The sequence below is a fragment of the Camelus ferus genome, chromosome 3 (assembly GCF_009834535.1).
Source record: "Camelus ferus isolate YT-003-E chromosome 3, BCGSAC_Cfer_1.0, whole genome shotgun sequence".
NCBI classification, from domain to species: domain Eukaryota; kingdom Metazoa; phylum Chordata; class Mammalia; order Artiodactyla; family Camelidae; genus Camelus; species Camelus ferus.
Window position 1 is genome coordinate 61,238,973 of NC_045698.1, and position 22,513 is coordinate 61,261,485.

The 22,513-nt window shown below is 38.2% G+C and overlaps 1 protein-coding gene across 1 annotated transcript in view; it reads left to right on the plus strand.

Annotated features, from left to right (window-relative positions):
* Positions 1 to 22,513, plus strand: part of ADGRV1 (adhesion G protein-coupled receptor V1) — a 471,409-nt gene that overhangs the window by 441,588 nt on the left and 7,308 nt on the right. The window contains exons 88-89 of the mRNA XM_032475997.1: positions 18,297 to 18,488; positions 20,788 to 20,965. Coding sequence (XP_032331888.1) covers positions 18,297 to 18,488; positions 20,788 to 20,965 — 370 coding nt within the window. The remainder of the gene's footprint in view (positions 1 to 18,296; positions 18,489 to 20,787; positions 20,966 to 22,513) is intronic.

The window sequence follows — 22,513 nt, forward strand, 5'->3', positions numbered from 1 at the left end:
TTCATCAGTAATACACTTCCAAATCATATTTTATGCTATATCTGAAAAATTTCAACAGGTAGCCTCTCTCAGCATTTATTCATTCAAAGTTATTTATTAAGTAAGTCACTACATCAGGTTCTGGGGGCATAATGGAGAACCAAACAGGAATGGTCCCAAGCAGAATGCATAAAATCAGAGGCTGCTTCTACTGTGGGAGACAGATTTTAATAAAGTAATCCCACAGACATTGGTTTTTGGTTTTTGGTTTTTTGAAGTATAGTCAGTTACAATGTGTTGATTTCTGGTATATGGCATAATGTTTCAGCCATACACTTACATACATATATTTGTTTTCATATTCTTTTTATTATAGGTTATTACAAGATATTGAATATAGTTCCCTGTGCTATACAGAAGAAATTTGTTTTTTATCTGTTTTATACATAGTAGTTAGTATTTGCATATCTCGAACTCCCAATTTATCCCTTCCCACCCTGTTTTCCCCCAGTAATCATAAGTTTGTTTACTACGTCTGTGAGTCTGTTTCTGTTTTGTAGATAGGTTCATTAGTGTCTTCTTTTTTTCTTTCTTTTCTTTTTTTTTTTTTTTAAATTCCACATATGAGTAATATCATATGGTATTTTTTTCTCCTCTGGCTTACTTCACTTAGAATGATGATCTCCAGGTCCATCCATGTTGCTGCAAATGGCATTATTTTATTTTATTATTTTTTATGGCTGAGTAGTAGTATTCCATCATATAAATATACCACAACTTCTTTATCCAGTCATCTGTTGATGGACATTTAGGTTATTTCCATGTCTTAGGTATTGTAAATAGGGCTGCTGTGAACATTGGGGGTGCATGTGTCTTTTCAAGTTAGAGTTCCCTCCAGATATATGCCCAGGAGTGGGATTGCTGGATCATAGGGTCAGTCTATTTTCAGTTTTTTAAGGAGTCTGCATACTGTTTTCCATAATGGCTGCACCAAACTACATTCCCACCAACAGTGTAGGAGGGTTCCCTTTTCTCTGGTTCTGTGAAAAATGTCCTAGGTAATTTGATAGGGATCACATTAAATCTGTAGGTTGCTTTGGGTAGTATGGCCATTTTAACAATATTAATTCTTACAATCCAAGAGCCTGGGATATCTTTTCATTTCTTTAAGACATCTTTAATTTCCTTAATCAATGTTTTGTAGTTCTCTGTACATAAGTCTTTCACCTCCTTGGTCAGATTTATTCCTAAGTATTTTATTGTTTTGGATTAAAGGAACTCGTTTTTTGTTGTTGTTTTGTTTTTTTGGGGGGGCAGGTAATTAGATTTTAGAAATGTATTTTTTTTTTAATGGAGGTACTGGGGATCAAACCCAGGACTTAGTGCATGCTAAGCGCTCACTCTACCACTGAGCCATACCCTCCCCCCTGACATTGTTAAAAACTGGGATAAGTTCTATGAGAGATCAGTACAGGGTGCTATAAAAAAGCATAAACAGAGGAAAGTCATCTAATTTGGGTGATTCCTGAGGAAGTGAGATCAGATGTCTGAGTAAGGAGTGCTGGGCCCAAGAGGTATCGTGCGGTTTAGGAGAATTTTCCAGAGGGAGCAGCACATAGCAGGGCAGCACTTAGAACCATGCCTGGCATCCTGCCTGCATAATAGACATTCGTGGAATGATTGAGAGAATGACTATGCAAAGGCCTTGAGGTGGGGGACTTGAAATCAGACTAGTGTAGCTGGTTGTGGAGGATGCAGGCAGAGTGGTGACAGTGAGCTTGGAAAAGTGGGTAGAAGGTCCTGCAAAGGCTTATAAAACAGGTTAGGATTGGGGCCTTTCTCTTATAAGTAGTGGTAAGCATTAAAATGTTACAAGGAGTGGAATGACGTTTTCTATGATGGAGAATTAATTATTGTAGGAGAGTAGAAACAAGAGGAGGGGCAAGTTGATACAGAGCTTCTTGCCTTGACGAAGGTGTGAGATCGTGGTGACTTTGACTAGCATATGAGCAGTGGATTTGGAAAGAAGTCCAAAGTTCAAGGAATATTTTGGAGGTGAAATTGACTGGGCTTGGTGATGGGTTGGACTGAAGGTAGGGAGGAGGAAAGAGAGAGGGTCATCCCGAGTGTCCCACCCCATCCTCGGGACGTCAGTATGTGTAGTTGATCCACCCTATGCAGCTCTTGGTGGCCTCCAGCGCCACTAACGCTGCCTGGTCCCACCCGGGTTTTGCCATTGCCCTGAACTGCTTCGCTGCTGCAGTGTAAGGGAAACGCACACTACTGTGCTTCCAGGCACTTCACACCTAGATTTCCCAGCCTGCTGAAGAGAACTTGAAGAAGTTACTGAGCCCCTCTGAGGGAAGGCTTCCTAAAATCGTTAAATGTTTGAAGGACAGTGTTTGCAAATCTCCTAATACAGTGCATGGTATATACAGAGTGCAGTAAGGTAGAAATTACCTTTCCTCTTTTCTGTGCTGATTCTTGTATCTAATACTTCTGTGAACCCCATAACCTTGTCTGATTTGCTACTATAGTGAATGTGTTTTTGATACAGCATGTATTTGATCAGGGTCTTGTACAGAGGTTAACTCCACCACACAGCTTATTAAAGACACAAACTTACTGTCTACTAGGCAGCAATGGATGGTCTGAGGCTAGATTCCGTTATGTGAGGGGAGTGTTTTTTTTCCCATACCACCAACAAGCACCTCTTAGGGACACCGGCTGGATGTCCTACCATTCAACTCACTTCTGATACTACCTGGAGAGAGCATGAGATTCCATCAGTAAGGATCCAGTCCTACAAGACTGCCTGTTCCAGCCCTCCACCCCCTACTCCTACTTCAGAGGCCAGTTTCAAGTCCAGATTGTTACCTGTGCTTCTGACAGACTGGCTATAAATCAGAGGTAGCCAAGAACACCCCCCTCAGGTTCAGTTAATTTGCTGGAGCCACTCACAGAACTCAGACCTTTACTTACTAGATTACTAGTTTATTATAAAGGGATGTAAGTCAGGAAGAGCCAGATGGAAGAGATGCACAGGGCAAGGGATGGGGAAAGGACGAGGAGCTGCCCTGCCTGCCCCAGGTGTACCACTCTCCCTGCATCTCCATGTGTTTGCCAACCTGAAAACGCTCCAAACCCAGAGCTTTTGGGTTTTTATGGAGAGTTCATTCCGTAGGCATGATTGATTAAATCATTGGCCACTGGCAACTGATTCAGCCACCAGCTCTTCTCCCATCCCTGGAGGTCAGAAAGTGGGACTGAAAGCTCCAAGCTTCTAATTACAAGGTTGGCTCTGCTGGCTTCCAGGCCCCATCCTTAGGTGCTTCCCAAAAGTCACCTCACTAACCTAACAAAAGACACCTTGATTGCTCTCCTCACTAAAGGAATTTCCAAGGGTTTTAAGAGCTCTATGTGAGAAATGGTGGTGAAGACCAAATATATATAAATCACAATAACTGCTTGTAGCACCAAGTGAGTGTGCCTTTCCTAAAGTGTAGCTACCATTAAAAAAAAAAAAAAGATAAATTCTAAGGATGCCACTGACTTCAGCTTTCTATGTTAAAGATTTAATAAAATGGAAAGACCCAACTACTGTTTTCAGCCTATTGATTTCATATATAGGCATAAAATATGTAGGAAAGAGGAAACAATATATAAACTACAAACATACATGTCCAGAATTCCCGAGAGGAAAAAATAGGCAAGCATAGAGCAGTCTGTTTTATCCCATGTAATGTGTCTTCAAGGAACGGCCTGCTGCTTCTCTGTGTCCAGACTTTGTTATTATTGACAAATAATGTGAAAGATCACAGTCATTCTTTTGCCATGTGGTGGAATACATAGATTCACTATTTTTTATCAAAAACATGTAAATAAATATTATTGATTGTTTTTATTAACTGGACAAACATTTCCTTATACATACGTAGAATGTTTTCTTATATTTTTAAGATGTTTTTTCCTAGAGAATATGGGATTTCATTTCTTTGTGTTCTAAATCCCACATTTTCATTTGTTCTAAAAATTACAAGCTGGGTTAGAGTAATGTTGTAAAAAAATGCATTCTCTTATAAGTGTGGTAAAATTTAAAGTCGAGGTATAAACCACTATCTGCATTGCAAGTTTTGCAAAACTACATAAAGTAAAGCAAAATTTGGTGTTTGGAGTTTAGTTCCTTAATTTTAGCAAGTTTTCTTTTTAGATGTAGCTATTACTTCATATACTTAAGTTAAAATTATTTTTAAACCAATAAAATAGTAAAATGTGTCATGTTTTCACATATATTCCCAACACACACACACACACACACGCATGGTTCAGCTTTTATTTCCTTTCTCATAACATGCCTTTCATCCCCTCCCACTAGAGGTGGTTTTGGTTCCAACTTCACAGCCTATAAAGATTTGTGATTACATACCCTCCTACTCTTACTGCCTTGGGATCTGAGTCATGGGAGCAACTGTCAAAGAGAGCACCCTAATTTGTCTTCTAGAATTTCTGGAAGACGTAGTAAAGAAAGGGCACGGATGGTACACCTGTACCCATTTCTTAGTTAAGAGTAAGCCCTTCAGGAATAGAAGCTGTCTATTGAGGAATCCTGATTTTTCTCGCCCTTATTTTTCAAGGCCCCTGGTAATACAGGTTTTCAGAGACTTCATATATTCACTCATCCACTCAACAAATATCTGTGGGGACTTGGTCTCTGCAGGGCACTGTGCTGGGCTTAGGGCAGTGAAGAAATCCAGGTGTCTTGCTTTAAGAAGTTTACGGTCTGCAGTGTGATGGAGGAGCCCAACTAGAAAGCTGGCAATTGGGACAGAGCATAATAAATGCTGTGAAAGGAGGTGCACAGGGTGCGGGGACAGAGTGTTGGGCTACTTACTCCAGCACGGCTTGTCCTGGAGGGAGCTGATACCGACCTGAAGAGCAGGGTCAGCTGGGCTGGGGGAGGAAGAGCAGCAGAGGGAGCAGCAGGTCCACAGGGCAAACCAGAGGAGAAGCGCAGCCCACTTGGAGGAACTGAAAGTGTCTGGTGGCTCATTACGCCTGGAGTGTGGAGTCTGAGGCGGAGACTTGTGACAGACAGGACCAAACTGCAGAAGGCTTTATTAGCTAAGTTACAAATGCTATTCTCTACTCTGAAGGTACTAGGGACCATTGATGCATTAATACTTCCCCACTAACACCTCCCTGCTACCTTCACATTTTTTGTGAAAAGACTCAATAAAGGATAAACCCTTTATCAGTGAAGAAACTGATGCCCAGGCCTTAAGAAAGATGGGCAAGAATTGTGTTTACAATCACACTAAGGCAGAACAGCACCTTGGTTTGTATTCTCTCCCATTCTGGGAAAGAAGTGGTTCTTAGCCATGTAAAATACTCAGCCGCAAAGATCCTGCTTGGCTTACATTATTTCTCGGAACACAACCTTGTGGCGAGCCACCTCAACTGGTAGGAATGTGCTGTACAAAGAAAGAAACCAACCAGGTTAAGGATGAGACTAACTTTGTACAGCATAAAAACAATATCTCCTTATATTTATAAAGCAGGCTTGCAGTTTACAAATATATAGCTTGCACTTATTTTATCTGAGTCTTAAAATAATCCATTGAGGTAACAGGTATTGATTCCCATTTTAAAGATGAAAAAACTGAGGCTTACATAAAGTATAGCTCAATATAGCAGTATTTAGCAAGTGGCAAAGCAACTTATGTTATAACTTACTTAGTATCATTATACTAATTAGTATATACTTATACTTATTATACTAATACTATCTTTTAGTATATTCCAAGGTATATGACTTTAAATCACATTCTCTACAAGAGAATGGCAATAAGCAGTAAAGAAAATTAGGTTTAGGGCTAGACTAAAATCCTTATTTAGGTTTTTTGTTAAATTATCAGTCCCAAGAATTGAACGCTCCACTTCTTTAAAGAGTAGAAGATAATAAATAAGGTCCTTGGACTCCAAGTGTAAAACAATATAATACCCATTTTGCGGATTTTTGTATTTGTTTTGGTCTAGAGGAAACAAACATTCTATTTGAAATGTTCTTTTTAAAAAAAAAAGAAAAGAAAAGAAAAGAAAGGAAGATGATTGACTCACTTGAGGTCCTGGTCATTGAGAGAGGCAAACTAGAAAATCTGTCTTTTGCTCCCAGTATGATCTGTATGTAAATTGTGTTCTGAGAAAGTGGCTATGGAGTCAGTACATGAAACTAAATCTTTTGCTTTTCCTTTTGCTTTCATCATAGGAGCTAAAACATGCCCTCATATGAAACTTACCTGCTATCACAAAGTTGAAAAATTCTATTGTTAAAGTTAAGTTTGGGAGTGTGGACCCAGATCATAGGAGGCATTTTAGGCCACATGACTTAATTTTATTTCTATGTCTCATATAATTTACTCTCGTGTAAGCTCTTTGAAACAAGTACCACATAATTTTTATTGTTTTATGAATTTTCCATGTACTAGACACTCAAAAACTTTTCACAGAATAGCATATATTATTTTGTTGAAGAAAGATAAAATATTTGGTAGAGTATCCCCAAATTTAGGTAAAGCCAGTCACTGGACCCATCTTCCACTTTACTGATTTCCACTCCAGGCAGCGATCTGAGATTTGGGAAGCAGAGAAACTGCTGGTGGAGCTCCAAGCATTGAACCACACAAGGGGTTATGAAATAACTCAGGAAAGCACTGAGCCTGTCTATTCAGTGCCTGCGTGGAACCTGAGTGCACTGCTAGGTAGACACTCAGCTATTATGATTTAATGAATGAATCAAAGATGGTCAGGAGAAAATTTAAATTGCAGACCATCCTCTCATAAAGAGGGTTGGTTAGAATCTGGGTTTTTGTTAGGATACACCCAATGCTCTTTTAAATAGGATAGCTTCCACTGTGCTGGGTCCTTCTGGAGCCCTGTCTAGCCCTACGAAATTGCCATGTAATTCACTGTCGTTGACGCTTGAGTGAAAGAGAGTGATGTTAATAAAAATGCTGAGACAGCAGGGTAAACCAGGAATCCTAAGGAAACCAGGAGTGTCCCAAAGAAACCAGGATCTGAGGTTTTTTCAGCTATTGCCCAAGTGTAAATCCAGTCTTCAGCTCTTTTTCTCCAAAAATGCTTGCGTATGACTTGTCCTTGTATAATTAACGGGTTGAGGAAAATAAACCTTCTCTAGAAATTGTAATTTTTAAAAAGTTCATATCCAAGATAGAGTGGTTATTTCTGGGTGTTAAGATTTGGTATAAATTTCAGGGAGTTGGGGCTTCTCTGCCTCTTTTTTCTTATTTTCCCCTTCTACAATGAACTGGGGCTGCTTTAAATTTTTGCTCTTTAAAATTAAAATATCCATACATTTTTTAGAGCTTTGTTAGTAAATTAATTCTTCCATAGAGCATTCTTGGAGAAATCTCAGTGTCCTTGTTTCACTGACTAAAAGATTGCAACACAGAGATCCTAAATGGTTCCTCCCTACGAAGTAGCTCATTAATTACCAGGAAAGGGGCATTTGAAAATAATACCAAATAATATTTTGACAATATACAGTCTGGTTCTTAATATCTGGAATTAGTATTGATTTCTGTTTAGATGCTATCTTATCTCAAATTTATAAATGCAAAGATTCCCAGAAATGTGATAATTCAGAGTTTTTATCTGTTGGTGCGATGTCTCAGAATTTGCCAGTTTTGCCAGTTGTAATGAGAAATCTCTTTCTGTCTTCCCAGTGCATGATTTATACCTGTGTGTTTCAGCACAGCAAGTCATAGGAAGTTGAGCTCCACATTTTTATAAAAGTCTACACCGATTGTCATTATTTTGGAATTGACTCATTCAAGAATGTTTCTGAAACAAGGTCATTTAGATCATCTTTCATATTTGATTAACCACATTATGATGAAATTAATAATTTCATAAAAGTTTATTAAATATTTTAACCTTTTAAAAGCAGTATAAAAGATGAAGAAGCCCAGTAGTTATGTGTCATTGGCTGGCTGACTGCCGTCAGCAACTTGTGGGAGAGGAGTAAGTCAGGAGTACAAAAATTGGCCATCTCCTGAAGGGACTTTTGTGTCAGAGATGATGTAAAATTGGCAAGAAGGTGCACCCATGTTAATCCAGCATTATAGAAAATGCGAAATATTTAATGTTCATTCAGTATCTTCTGGTGGAACATCTGAAGTTTGTTTGCAGTTGAAAGGACTTAAACTCTGTGCTTTGTAGTCTTTTGCTCTGAATAAGAATAACAATAAAGTAGATGGAATGGAGGGAAGAAAACACCTCATCCAGTGTGAACATGAAGTTATCAGACTGGCTGATCTCACATTGTGAGTCAGATCAGTCCCTACCCTGAGGGTACCTTTTTCTTGCCAACTCTATGTATTAAATTATATATTTCAGTCTTTTCTCACTGCTCTCTGGATGGGGATGACAATAGACTGAAATATGTAATATATGGTGCTGTCAAGGAAAAGGTACCCTCAGGTTAGGGAATGATCTGGTTGTGCTTTTCCCAAAGGTATCGGTTACATCTGCAGTGAAGCAGCGCCTCCTTTGGCTTCTTCTTAGTGTCTGTCTGTGATGCTGTGGACCACCTCTCTCCTGGAACAGAGCCTGCTCTTAGGGTCCCTGACATAGCTCTTTGAGGCTGTCCTCCCATCTGACCTGCCTGACTAGCCGGCTGTTCCTTGTTTATTCACTGGTTCCTCTTCCTGTTCGTGTCCTCCAGCTGTGCTTAACCCCAAGCACTCAGCACTTTGCTCTACGAGTGTCTTCCTTAAAAAAGTGGTACATCCGTATGGCTTCAGCTTTTACCACCGCGCAGCTGTTCCCACACTTCTGTCTCCAACCTTCCTTCTCTCCTGATCTCCCGTCTAGTACCTAAAATAACCTTACTTCTTTTCACTTCAACATGGGTGATATTTAATTTAGTTTCCACAACAAAATGATTTCTCTTCTTTCATTTTTATTAGCACCGGGTCATCCAGTTTTCTCTTTTTGTCATCATCAACACTATTTGGTCACCTATCACTGCCCGAACAATTAAGATTCATCCATAGACTTGTTAATTGATATCTGAATGCTAGAATTTTAAGGCCTTGCAAAAAGGCAGTTTAAAGGATGCTGACCAAAACTATGTCGAAAAGTACTTACAGAGTTAAGCATGGTTTTTGCATTATAAATGTTGGGAAAAATAGAAAGGAGAATCATATTTTGGGACATGTGAAAATTGTGTGAAATTCAAATTTCAGTTTAGCTTTGACAGAGACCATATGTCCTCCTATATCTAAAATATTTACTGTTGACTTTTCAGGAAAAGTTTGCTGACCCTTAATTTAAAAGATTAGTGTTCACTTTATTAAAACAACAAATTCAAAACCCTAGTTTGTTATTAAGCTTTTAGAAAAGCAGGTGATTACACACCCATGAAACCCACAATCAAGGTATAAAACATTTCCATCACCCTCAAAGGATTCCCTAGATCCCCCTGGAGAACATTCCTCGCTTTGCTCGCAGAGCCAAGCAACCACTGATCTGCTTTCTGTCATTGTATATTAGTTTGTAATTTCTAGAATTTTGTGAAAATACAATCATACAGTAAGTACTGTTTTGTGCCTGGCTTCTTTTTCCCAGCATACTGATTTTGAGATTCATTCATGTTGTTATATGTGTCAGTAGTTCATCCTTTTTATTGTTACAGTTTTTTTTCAGCTTTATTGAGGTACGACTGGCAAATGAAATTGTAAGATATTTCAAGTGTACATCGTGGGGATTTGCTCCAAGTATACAAGTTGGCGGTGAGCCAATTTGACCCATTGCCATAGTTTGCTGGACACTGCAGACTTTTTACTGTTAGACAGAACTGAAAGTGCCCTTTTGAATAATCTTTTCAGCATAGAAAAACCACCCCAGAGGGCATGAAAACAACTCACGTTAACTGTTCTATTATTTTAATTGTTGTTATTATTAGTAGTAGTATTTCAGTCTACAGACTTTGGGAATGTCTAGTGCCTGTGGCAGAGATTTCTCAGAATAAACCAAAAATGATTTCAAATTATTTTTTAAAAGGACTTCTAAATATAATAATATTTAAATAAACAGTCATGATAAAGTTTGGCATTTTTGTAATTTCAATTAAAATATTTTTATATTCAGAGCTTAATCCAACTTGAATCTCTTCTACTTTTTATGAAAACCTTTAAAAAATTATTCTCAGGTTCCAAACCTCTTCTACATTATTTAGTTCCATCTCAGTACTGTTATGACCACCTCCAGTCCTCTCTGCCCCTCAGTCCTACCACCCAACTTGATTTGTACTTCTGAAATTTTTCTAATCTAGGAACTCTCAAAACAGGGTTTGGGTGGGGGTCAGGGGTTAGTGCTGTTGTAACTTAAGACAAAAACAGCTTAATTTTCAGTTCCTTCTATTTTGTCAGAAATAGTCTGGCCCCTGATAAGTAGTGTCATGACTGATCAGCACTGCGTGCCTTGAAACCTATCAGAAGCATGAAGAACACTGACCTGAGAGGCTCCAAGATGAAGCCCTGTAGAACAGGGTGCAAGAGGAAAGGCTGAAGGAACAGGGACCATATAATCTGGAGGTGAAATTGTTGAGGCGTGACTTAATAATTATCTTTTGATTCACGAGTATTAACAACAAGGAAGACGAAAGGTTTCTCTTGTCCATAAGTGACACGCAGAGAAATACATTCTTAAATTACAGATAGAAACTTTGGTTGTATAAAAGAAAAAATACCTTGTCTATACTCTGGATATTTATGATGAAAAAATACAGAATTGTTGCTCCTAGGAATTACACAATTTGAAACAGACATCTTTCTAAGCCCAAGCCTTGAAAGTAAAGGCCTGCTACTCAGATACGTTAGTCATAGACGTACCTGAAACCAGCACACTAAGGTAACTGAACTTCATTGACTTTCCCTTTTCTGAATAGTGTCCCTTAAATTAGTAAAAAAATTTTAGAAGAACTTGACATAATCCATGGTGTACACTAGGCAATTACCAACCCCATCCAAATATTTTTAAGAGTATTTAGGTAATAATTGTTCCCAAAGAGTTCTAAATGTTTCAGTTGTGCTGATAACCAATGATCAGCTCTTGTTTCCTTTCTCTGTATATTTAATGAACATGTTAGATTGCAGACTCTTATTATAAATAAGAACATTAACAAAACCAACTAAAACGGTGAAAAGTAAGAACAGTTCAAAAAATTTGAAGCAGTGGAAGATGGAATCCCTGCTTTTCTCACACCTGAAAAAAGGGTACAAATGCATAAAACCTGTATTTGTCTTTTCAATCCTGTCACTGGCATGAAATCCAGTGTCTTTGCTGCCAAGTCACTGATGATGCAGAGCAGCAGTAGGTCAGCAGCCCAAGAGCAGTGAGAAGCCAGAAAGAAGAAATCACAAAGACTTCATTAGGGAGCCTGCCAAGGGGAGAGCAAAAGCAGAAAGCAGTGAAGCCCTTTAAGGAGAAGCAGTCACCAAAAAAAAAAAAAAAAAAAAGCAGCAGCAGCAGCATGCAAACCCACTCCAAGCAGAGAAGCCAGAGACAGCCAGGAAGGTACCTGGGGGCTCAGTGCCAAGCAAGCCCACCACCAGAGGGGCATAGACCCAGGAGAACAGAGACCCAGTCAAGGGCGGATGCTTCATTCTCCCGTAAGAGTCTTGGCACATGTAACATGTGAAACACAAAGAATGAGCCAAAACAAAATTTTCTTGAGCAACTACCGAATTACCTAACGTTAATGAGAAAATTAGAGGACTAAAACCAACACATGCCACTCCCCACTCCATCCTACTCTCTCCTACTGATGAAACATAAAAACTATAATCTCCTATTTAACGAATATTTCTTGTGTGCTAGGGGCCATGCTATAAACTAAAAAATACAACTGTGAATTGGACAGTCTCTTGCTTTCTAGGAGGTTACAATTTATTGAAAGATATTCTTTGCATAATCCCAAATTTGTAATTTTTGAGCTGAAAGAAAGCCAAATTTTAAAGAAGATTTCATTCTTCTAAGTCCTTTATCCTGTACTTTCTTCCTCTATCTAATAGGTAGGTGGTTTTGATTAGGCCACTTGTAGGATTCCACTACCTATTTCTTAACTATTTTCATAACAGAATTAACATATATCTGGAGGTTCTGAAATTGCACATTTTCCCTATGTCTCCAAAAATATTATTCCTGTTATTTAACACCTTTCTGCTTCAAAGTTTTAAAAATATAGAACAGAAAAACAATAATAATAAATGGTCCCTGTGTCCATGTTCCCATTGTACAGAATTGGTCATTCCTAATATGCTAACAAATTTGCTTGGAGGTTTTTTTTTTTAATCATTGTAATTTTGGGGAAAATGATAAATAGTTATTATAAAGAATTAAATAATAAAAGTATAAAGTTTAAAAACTTTTAAAGTCACTTCAAACTTCATCCATAAATAATCCTCATAAACATTAAGTGACTATAATAGAAACAATCATGGCCAGGAATTTTCCAAATTTGATAGCATAAACCACAGACCCAGAAAGCTTAGAGAATCCCAAAAAAGAAAAATATGCCTCAGTGAATCATAGTCAAACTCTTGAAAATCTAAATAGGAAATCATGAAAGCAGCTTGAGGAAGTGAAGGGAGCATTGTATACAAGAAAATAATGATAAAAAATAATACTATTTTCATCAGAAACTCTGGAAACCAGAAGACAGTGTAATGACTCCTTTCCCTAACCAACAAGAAATCAAGACCTGTTAACCTAGATTTCTATATCCCGTGAAAATATGCCTCTAACAGGCAGGGCAGTAAAGACATTTTCAGGCAAAAGCTGAAAGAATTTACTTCCAAAAGCTCTGAACTACAAGAAATACCAAAAAGAGGTTATGCGGGCTGACGGGAAAGGAAATGATGTAAGAGAAATACAGTTTTACGGAAATTAATGGAGAACACCAGAAAGAGCAAATTATGTCATTAAATATAAAAGATCATTAAAAAAATCGTTCCTACTTTATACATATGTATGTCATCTTGTCTCAAAGACTATTGACTGTTTTAAAGTAAAAATAATAACATTAAGTGAACATCATTTCAGACATCTTTCTAGACATACTGAATATGACTGAATGCCTAATTATAATTAAGTTTTAAATATGACCATATTATAGTTGCTGTAATATACAAAATTTAATTTTAATTTATTTGAATTTGTCACAAGAAAAACTAAAATGGAAAAGAAATAATTGTTAAATATCAAAAAGTGCTTCCACACCATAGATATTGTAATCACCACAAGAGAAATAAGAGGTCTCTCTTAGATTAAGAAGTTACAAGTACATTCAAGGATTGGAATCACTGTTTTTTTATCACCTAGGTATTTCAGTTTTATAGTATCAACTGACCACATGCCATGAAAGATGATAAAATCATCAATACTCAGATCTCCTCCTAATTCTACTCTTCTCAACCTTAGGAAATTTTTTAGTTAATATTATGCTTTTTACATTATCTAGATACTTACCATTTACATTTGAATTTATAATTTTCATATTTTTTTCAATATTGGTCCTTTATCTAAATGCATAGCTACAGGTCCTTTTACATGATATTTTTGCCATCTTCATTTCTGAATTGTTTTTCCCTAGGTGTTGACAATTCGTATCTTTATTGGTTATATTTTATTATGTAGTTTGGGTTGTAGTTTTTTTTTTTTCCCCAAGAAAATTTATGAATGCTGCACTTATAGCATTTTTTTATGTTTGATAATTTCAAATACTATGTTGGCTGGGTAAAATGTTCTTAAGCCACTTTCTCTCACAGAATGAAACAGATACTGCTTCATTGTCTTTTAACCCTAAAAATTGACATAAAGTCTGAAGGCAGCCTAAAATTTACCACTTATTAAGAGATTGGCTTTTTTCTACTGGAATCTCATAAAGTTTAAAACTTAATAAGGCTACAATGCGGTTTTAAAGAATCTATACCAAAATTTCCCTGGTACATAGTATTATACTTTCAATTCACAGATTAAGTTTTATTTGGGGTTTTTTCCAGGGAACTTTCTTGTACTAGTATCATATATTTTTATTCATCTTCACTTACATTCATTGGATTCCCTATTTCAAGAATAGCAGTTAACAATTGTTGAGTATTTTTCTTATCTCTTAGTTTCTGTAATCCCTTTAATCTCTCTGTCTTTTTCCATCTTAATTCACTGGAAGTTTACATTAGCAAAATCTCTTTATTTTCAAATTCTCTGAGTTATGATATGCTTCATCCATAACCTGTTCCTGCTACTGATAGTGCAGCTTTTCATCAACTCTCACAGCACACCATGAGATAGATTGTGTCTGTCGGACCAATCCCTCGTTGCTCGTACATCTCTAGCTTTTTATTCCTCAAATATTTAAGTGCTGGCACCACTACAAAATCTGCATTTTAATACCTAGACTGATTCAGTTCTTCGTGCTCTAGTGACAGGGCAGGCACTATCACCTTCATGGTTTTTTTTTAATCATACGTAACAACTCTTTGCCAGAATCTGAAATAAATATTAGAAACAGAGGCTGTATGGAGTCAACATGTCAAGATGCTGAACACATTTAGCTCGGGCTTGCTGAGTACTCTTGCTGTCTGGGTGTGAATTCTCACTAGTGCAGGACAGAGTGGGAGGTGTGTCACACTAGCTCCAACTGGCCGTCGTGCAAGGCCAGCATTCAGAATGCAGACAAAATAATGAATTCATGTTTCACTTTACTTAGAGACAAAATTAAAAGAATGAGCCTGGGCAGCTACTAAGTACGTTTATTTAATGCATTTGATATTTTAACCACTTGTCTGTAACCTGAAGAAATTGAGATTGGAGAGGCGGAGACAAAAAGGACTGCTGACTAAGACAGCGTGCCTGTAGTTATGGTTTGAATACTTGGTTTTACCCTCTTCTGAGATCTTTTTACAATTCCTCCAAAGCTTAACTGCTCCTAATTGAGGGCTGTATCTCAGTCCTCAGAGGGGGCACACTCAGGTTTCAGATGAGTTCTCCGAATCAGCATGAAACTGAGACTTCACTTCCTTCAAAGACAGGCAGCTTGATCAACTTCCTGTGTTACCCACTTCTCCTCTGCCGCCACTGCTCAGGTAGATTTGTCAGATGGCAGTGTTGATTCTTTCCCAGCTCATGTGGAACCAACGTAAACTACTAGATAAGCAGCTAAAATCTTCTGTACTTACTTGCGCCTTGATGAGGTTAAGAGCATTTACTAACTCCTTTAGGTTGTTGTGGTCTCATCTGTGTCTCACTGAACATTTGCTAATGAGTTTAAATTCCTAAATCAAAAGAAATCCAAAATTGGCCAAAGTAGGTAGAGTCAATTCAGATACAATCTGAAGACTTTTGAAAGCATTTTTCTTTTTTTCTTTTCTTTTCTTTCCTTTCCTTTCCTTTCCTTTCCTTTCCTTTCCTTTCCTTTCCTTTTCTTTCTTTTCTTTTCTTTTCTTTTCTTTTCTTTCCTTTTCTTTTCTTTTCTTTTCTTTTCTTTTCTTTTCTTTTTTTTCTTTTCTTTTCTTTCTTTTTTTATTTTTGGCAGCTTTATTCATAATTGCCCAAAATTGGAAATATCCAATATGGCCTTCAATAGGTGAATGGATAAACTGTATTACATTCACACAATGGAATACTATTCAGCAATATAAACAAATTTTTTAAAATGAGCTATCAAATCACGAAAAGGCATGGAAGAACCTCGAATACATATTGCTAAGTGAAAGAAGCCAGTCTGAAAAGGCTGCATACTGTATGATTCCAACTATATGATATTCTGGAAAAGGCCAAGATAACAATAATAGAAGAAGGTAGGGGTGGGAGGTGGGAGATAAGATACGTAAGAACTCTTTTTCATCATTGCAGTGGATCCAGCAAAATCATCAAAAGAGCAATGCACAGAAAGAATTCCCTTCTCGGTAAGCCTCCACTAAGTAAAGAACAGGAAGAGCAGATGAATTACTATGTCCTGCTTCAGGAACAGTTAGCCTGTTATTTTGCAGGATTTTGTCTTTGTGAGCAGCTTGGGATAGAAACCAAATGTTCTATCCTTGCATCTCATCGCCTGGCAGTGCACATAGAGGGTGGTCAGCATATTGGATTGAGTACTCGAGATTCTAGATTCTCTCTTAAAATTCTTTTACAGAACACCGTACAGAGGAGAGCCTGAGATGTAATATAGTGTTTGGAATAAGCACTTGTTTTCACTCTGAGGTCAGAAACCTCCACAGCTGAGTACTTTGGGATAATGAAGGTCCTTTTTCTATATTTGCCCAGCCTGGGCTGGACACAGGCAAATGTCATCAATCTACATTCTTTTCTTTCCATTTTAACAGTGTTTATGTTTCCTGAGGCACATCTAAAAGATTCAGAGTATTTACTGTGTATGTAAATATGCTTTTAAAAAAAAAATACACAGTTTGCACATGCAAGTTATTTTCAGCAGGCAGTTGCTTTGCTGGAGCACAAAAGGCTAGAGGTAAAAACAAACAAGAGAGAATGTGCTGTTTTAACAAATGAGTCCTTAGAGATGGATTCTAAGGCATGGTTTTTGTTTCCTGATCTAGCTTTTACCCTATCGCTTAGTAACACTTAGAGAAATCCTGAAATAAATCAACAGCATTCTCACAGTTTTCAAGGCTGACAGTTTAATTTTTTTCCTGTTTTGTCTATTGCTGTGGCCAATGTAATTAGGTCATACCCATGTGAAAAATTACTGGTACAAGAAAAATTTTGGATGTGTGTGTGCGTTTTCAGGAAGATTTAATTCTGCTAATATTCATGACATCATTTGCATGTGAGACTCGTTTGCTTATCACATGCAATTTAGACTATGAATATTGTTTCCAAAAAAAAAAAAAACCCAAATTCAAAAGGAAATGTTTCTGTTACTAATTTTATATCATGGTTAGAGTAATTATATTTAAAAATATTTTTAGCAGATAAACCACTGATTTTAAAACATATTTGTTAATTATATAGACTGGATGCCAACCCAGAATGGGGTCATTCTAGTAGAAAGAGGAGAAAGACCTAATTTATAACAGTATTCCAGAAATGGCAACACAGATCAAATGCTAGCATTCCCATCTTGCAGACTGTCCTCTAATTTCATTTTACATTAGAAGTTAGTTGTAGTTCTTGTGCCTTGAGTATATTCTAATAGACTTTTTACTGTTTATACCAGCAGATATAAGCTTCAAGCCCATAGTATTTGCTTTATTGCTTCTACACTTCCAGAAATATTAGGAACCAGGGGAGAATGCAAATTTCAAATTTCACAGAATGATGATACTTATTTGTATTTTATGAAAAATCTTGGCATTAACTCCTTTGCCTCTTTAACAAGCTGAGTGTCTTGCTTTCGTTTTTGTGGACTAATTTAAGAATTTTAGTAACTAAGAAGATTCTTATTTGCACCAGGATTAACAGACACAAAAGGCACGATTTAACATATTTTATTGGCTGAATGTAAAGGTCAAAATTACCAAGCCTTATAGAAGCACCATTAGAAGTAGACAGTAGACCCCTTGTAGAAATCAGAAGGAAAGCCAGTGTAGGCAGCATCTGGGACACAACTGCAAAATGTGAGTCGCTCTCTGTGACGGAAGCAGAGCAATTGTCAAGAGTTTGACTAGATTGCAAAAGAATTTAAAGGGCCGGCAGATATTTAAGAATACACAAGACAGCTTTGTTGTTCTCATGTAACACTGAGGAGCAAAGCATGCTAAATATTAAGCAATCCATAGAAGCCCTCTTGAGTCCCTGCCCAGTGATTTTATTTCCAAATGAGGGAAGTAGGTGAGCTATATACACAAAATCAGAAGGCTTACTTAGTTCTTCTCCATCCGCCAGACTCCAAGGTGGCTGGAGCATGTGTGCCTCACTAGAAAATTAAGGTAACCAATTTGCTAAGAAAAAAATGAAAATTAAGTGAGATAGGTGGGAAAAGACAGTAATTTTTTGGAAGATAAGAGGTTTGCCCTCTAAAACAAAATGTCCACAGCCAATCAGATACGCCTCTGCAAAGAGCTAGATATCAGAGTTACTTATGTTTTAACCAAGAGAAAAAAAAATGACTTGTTAGCGAGAAGGCAGTCTTGCCAAGTGATATTGAATGACTTTCCCAGCTTTGGGTAGAACTTGGAGAACACGTGTAGCAAATCGGCTGTGCCTGCCCTCACGTGTATTGTTTAGCGGTGGTCGCAGGTCACCCTTTTACATGCTGGTGTTCTTTTCTTTTACAGGGACTTTACGTTTTTGTGGTTTATTTCATTCTACACAACCAGACGTGTTGCCCTATGAAGGCCAGCTACACAGTGGAAATGAATGGGCACCCAGGACCCAGCACAGCCTTCTTCACCCCCGGGAGCGGAATGCTTCCTGCAGGAGGGGAGATCAGCAAGTCCACCCAGAATCTTATCAGTGCGATGGAGGAGGTGCCTGCCCTGACCCTTCTCCTTCTCCCCCTCTGTCTCTGTCACTGCTTCTCTCTGAATCTCTCTCTGTCACTCTCTTTCATGTACAACCTTTCCATTTTACAAAGAGCACAAGTTAGACGGTGCCATGTACTTTTTAGACCCTTTTCCTCCTGATGTTCTCTGACCTGTAGTGTTGGATGTGCTCACAGTGGTATCATGTCCATTATCTAATTCTTCTTCCCCCTTGCCCTGTGAGCTCCACCAACCAGCAGTTTGTACTGGGAAATCAGACAGAACATACTTTTTCATCTCTTTCTTCAGAAGCTTCCTAATTTGACATGATAATGACTGAATCTGCTTCAGAAATTTTTCTTTAAATACTGTTTCTTGGGTTGGGGGCAGCATCTAGCTCAGTGATAGAGCGCATGCTTAGCATGCACGAGGTCCTGGGTTCAATCCCCAGTACCTCCATTAAGGAAAAAAAAAAATCAGTGTTTCTTCCTAAAAATATTTTCACAGCTTTCTTCGTTTACTCATCCCAAACTCACTGCTTCAATCCCAACAAACGTTCTGAAACAAACCTCCCATTGTTCTCTGTCCACACATTTGGGGTTCCTGTGTCTAAATCACGTTGCCCCCAACCTATCAGTAGTGCCGCCCATAGCATGGGCACCACTGCTCATCTTTTAAAACATACCTGAAGACATTTGTCCAGGAAGAGACAGTAAACAGGTCCCTGACAACTTCTGCGGTGCCTGAGATGTGCTTGCTACCATTCCTTACATAGCTCATATTGGTGTGTCTGTATTAAAGAGTCAAGAGGAGCAGTATTTGTGTTTGGATCCTGAAAAATAGCAGGAAATGAAGGTGCATCTGTCTGAAAAGAAAACAGTTTATAGACAGTTAAGTAGGGAGGGAGAGAGCGGGAGAATCTACCTGCTCAATAATATTTTTTGGCCTCCATGTTAATGTAGAAAGTAATTTGATTCATGTCAGGTGAAAATTAAGGTAAGTGATCACAAATAAATTACCATATTTAAAAACTGGGATATGTGTTTAGTACCCTTAACTGTTTAGAAATCTGGTACCATTTTTATAACCTAAAAGTTCTTGAAACTGAATTGTTTCCGCATCACAGTTGATAACAATAGAAATGGGCATTTTTAGGATCAGCAGTTCAGAAGTGAGACTTAAAACTTTTTTTTTTTGTCTTTTTGATCGGCTACCCAATCTAGCACTTATGTAAATCTGAACTATACAGTACGTTAGCCATTAGCCACGTGTGGTGGTTTAAATTGAAATGAATCAAAATTAAATAACATTACAAATTCAGCTCATCAGTCACCCTGGCCATGTTCAAGTGCTCAATGGCTGCATGTGTCTGGTAGCTACTCTAGTGGGGAACACAGATATAAAATGTTTGTGGCATCACAGAGCTACATCAAGCTGTATTGAACAGTGAGTGCTAGTCTAGTTGTTCAACTTCCTGGTGAAATTTTCTCAGGTTTCATCTTCTCTCAGATTTATTTCTCCAGTCGTTAGATCACTTTTCTCAGTTCTCAGAGAACCTTATATGGGAGGCAGCAGCTGTGACAGTGCAGTTCCTGGCCTGAGCACTACTCGAATGTTCATTTGGGGTGTAGCACAGTGGTATATCCTACAGTGTGCTCTGCATTCCTCAGAGGCTTAAAACTGGCCTTGATCCAGCTGTCCGTGAGGGACTAGCAGAGACATTCTTGAAAGCCATGCAGAGAAGGGAAAGCGTTAGGAAAGGAAGGATTAAGGGGGTGTTTACCAGTAACCGAAAGGAAAGCAAATATATTTAACCGTTTCAGGATAGAACTGTCTCTTTAAACATTTAATTTTAGAAAAGGAGGAGTTTAGAATTCTATCAAAGAACTTTTTTTTCCAACTCACTATGTCCTTAATCGGTAGCTACTATATTTAGAATTCTATATTGTATCTTAAAGACTAGAAGTGTTCCTCTCCAGGTCTTATTTTTCAGCAGTTTTCTTTGCACATATCCTATGAAAAAATGTAATGTATTTATTGGCTTTTAAAAATAATCCTCTTTCTCCACATGTGACGGCATAGAAATCTACAAGTAATTCTAATAGAGAAGTTGTTTAGAATTATCAGATTAGATTGTCTGATGGAGAGACATACTAAAGAAAAAATGTAAAATTAAAAGTCTTAATTCTAATTCACTTGGTCTTTCTAACTGAGATACAGAGATAAATTGTTCATATAGATTTTAGAGTAAATATGTGTGTACTCATATTATGGTTCCCTTTTCTCCCAACCCCGACCCTAAAAGGTGCCACCTGACTGGGAGAGAGCATCCTTCCAGCACGCGAGTCAGGCCAGCCCTGACTTAAAGCCAAGCCCGCAGAATGGCGCCACGTTCCCGTCCTCTGGAGGATACGGCCAGGGGTCATTAATAGCTGATGAGGAGTCCCAGGAGTTTGATGACTTGATATTTGCATTAAAAACTGGTATGTGTGAACCCACAAACCCCATTAGACGTAGGCGCTCTTGCTGTGCTAAGATTTACATCTTCTTCCCATGAAGCTGTAGAAGTTCAGTCACCCTTAGCTCATCCTGATTCTCATGACCCCATCCTAATCCCAGCCAAATTCTAGGATATTTTATTCTTGGCACCAAATATAAGACAGCCTAAGAATAATGTAAAACTTACTTTTAAGGAAAAGGCATACTCTAACTAAATGTAAGTATCTCTGCACTGGAGTCTTGCTAGCACACCAGGAACCCATTGAGACAAGTTCAGCTTTGTAAGAATCTGGTGGGGGTTTCACTGAGAGAGTTTTGCCTTTGACCTGCCAGATAGAATTTCTTGTGGGGTATCTTTGCAGCAGAAACTTTCAAAGGCAACCCAACAGGCCTCATATAGTTTTACAGTTTTCAAGGAGCTATCACAAATAGAATTTCCTTGGCTCTTCCTGTATGTTCAACTCTACTCAACCTATGTCCCCAGTGGATAGTTGTTTTCAAATCAAATATGCAATTTTTTCTTTTTTTTCCTCAGAAAATTGTTAAACTGTCACTGTTATAAAAACTTCAGTGAACCTTTCATTTTTAGATATACAAGCAAACTAGAAGAGATATGACTGTGCTCAGACGAACCTATTGTACTGATTACTGCATTCTACTGTATATATTCCTGTGTTCAGATTAGTGCTTGGTGCTTGGTAAACCTTTTGTAGATGTTTTTGGAGAATGAATGAATGAATGAGTGAATGAAAAGTGAAACAAAGTTTGTTTGGAGGAATAGACATTCACACAAACATGACATAAAGAAGAGTAAAATAAGTAGTGGAAAGAGTTATTCAAAGAAACTTTTTTTAGAACCTTCTCAGTTGAGCCTTGAAGAATATGTAAGGCTGAAGTAAGTAAAGAGTGGAGGAAAGACAGTGCAGACTGAGGGAAAAGAATTAGCCAAAGCCCTGGGCTGCACCGGGTGGGGGGCATGGCCTGCCTGGGGAGAAGCAGCACGCAGTGTGGCTGGGGTGGAGGCGGGGTGAAGCCAGGCGGCGGGAGAAAAACCTGGAAGGCAGGTCACCTGCATTGTTAGCAAGTTACTAGAGTTCCTCAACTGGGTTTCAGTGAGCACCCTCCTGGAGATATTCATAGTCACCCTCGGTGAAAGGATCCCCTGACCGAATCCACTTGGGAAACTGCAGAGGTTCACAATTCCCCTAGCGTTTTAGCAGCCCTAAAAAGCCCTAGGATAAAGAAAGCCACTTCACTTCATTTAACCTGGGGCTTCCAGAACACAGTTCCTGGTAGATTCACTTTGGGGGAGCAGAGTACTTACCGACGTCCTGCATGGTATTAAGATGCTCTGCGCATGCCATGCTAGGCAGTGGGATGTTTATAGAGCCCAGTGAGCCACGGAGGTTTTCCAGGAGAGGAACAGCATGTTCTCACTGGTTTTGAGGCAAAATAACTCTTGTGAAAGTCTGGAGGATAAATTTGGAAGCAGTCAGAAAGGCTGGGAGGTGATTACAGTGGCCCAGGGTTTA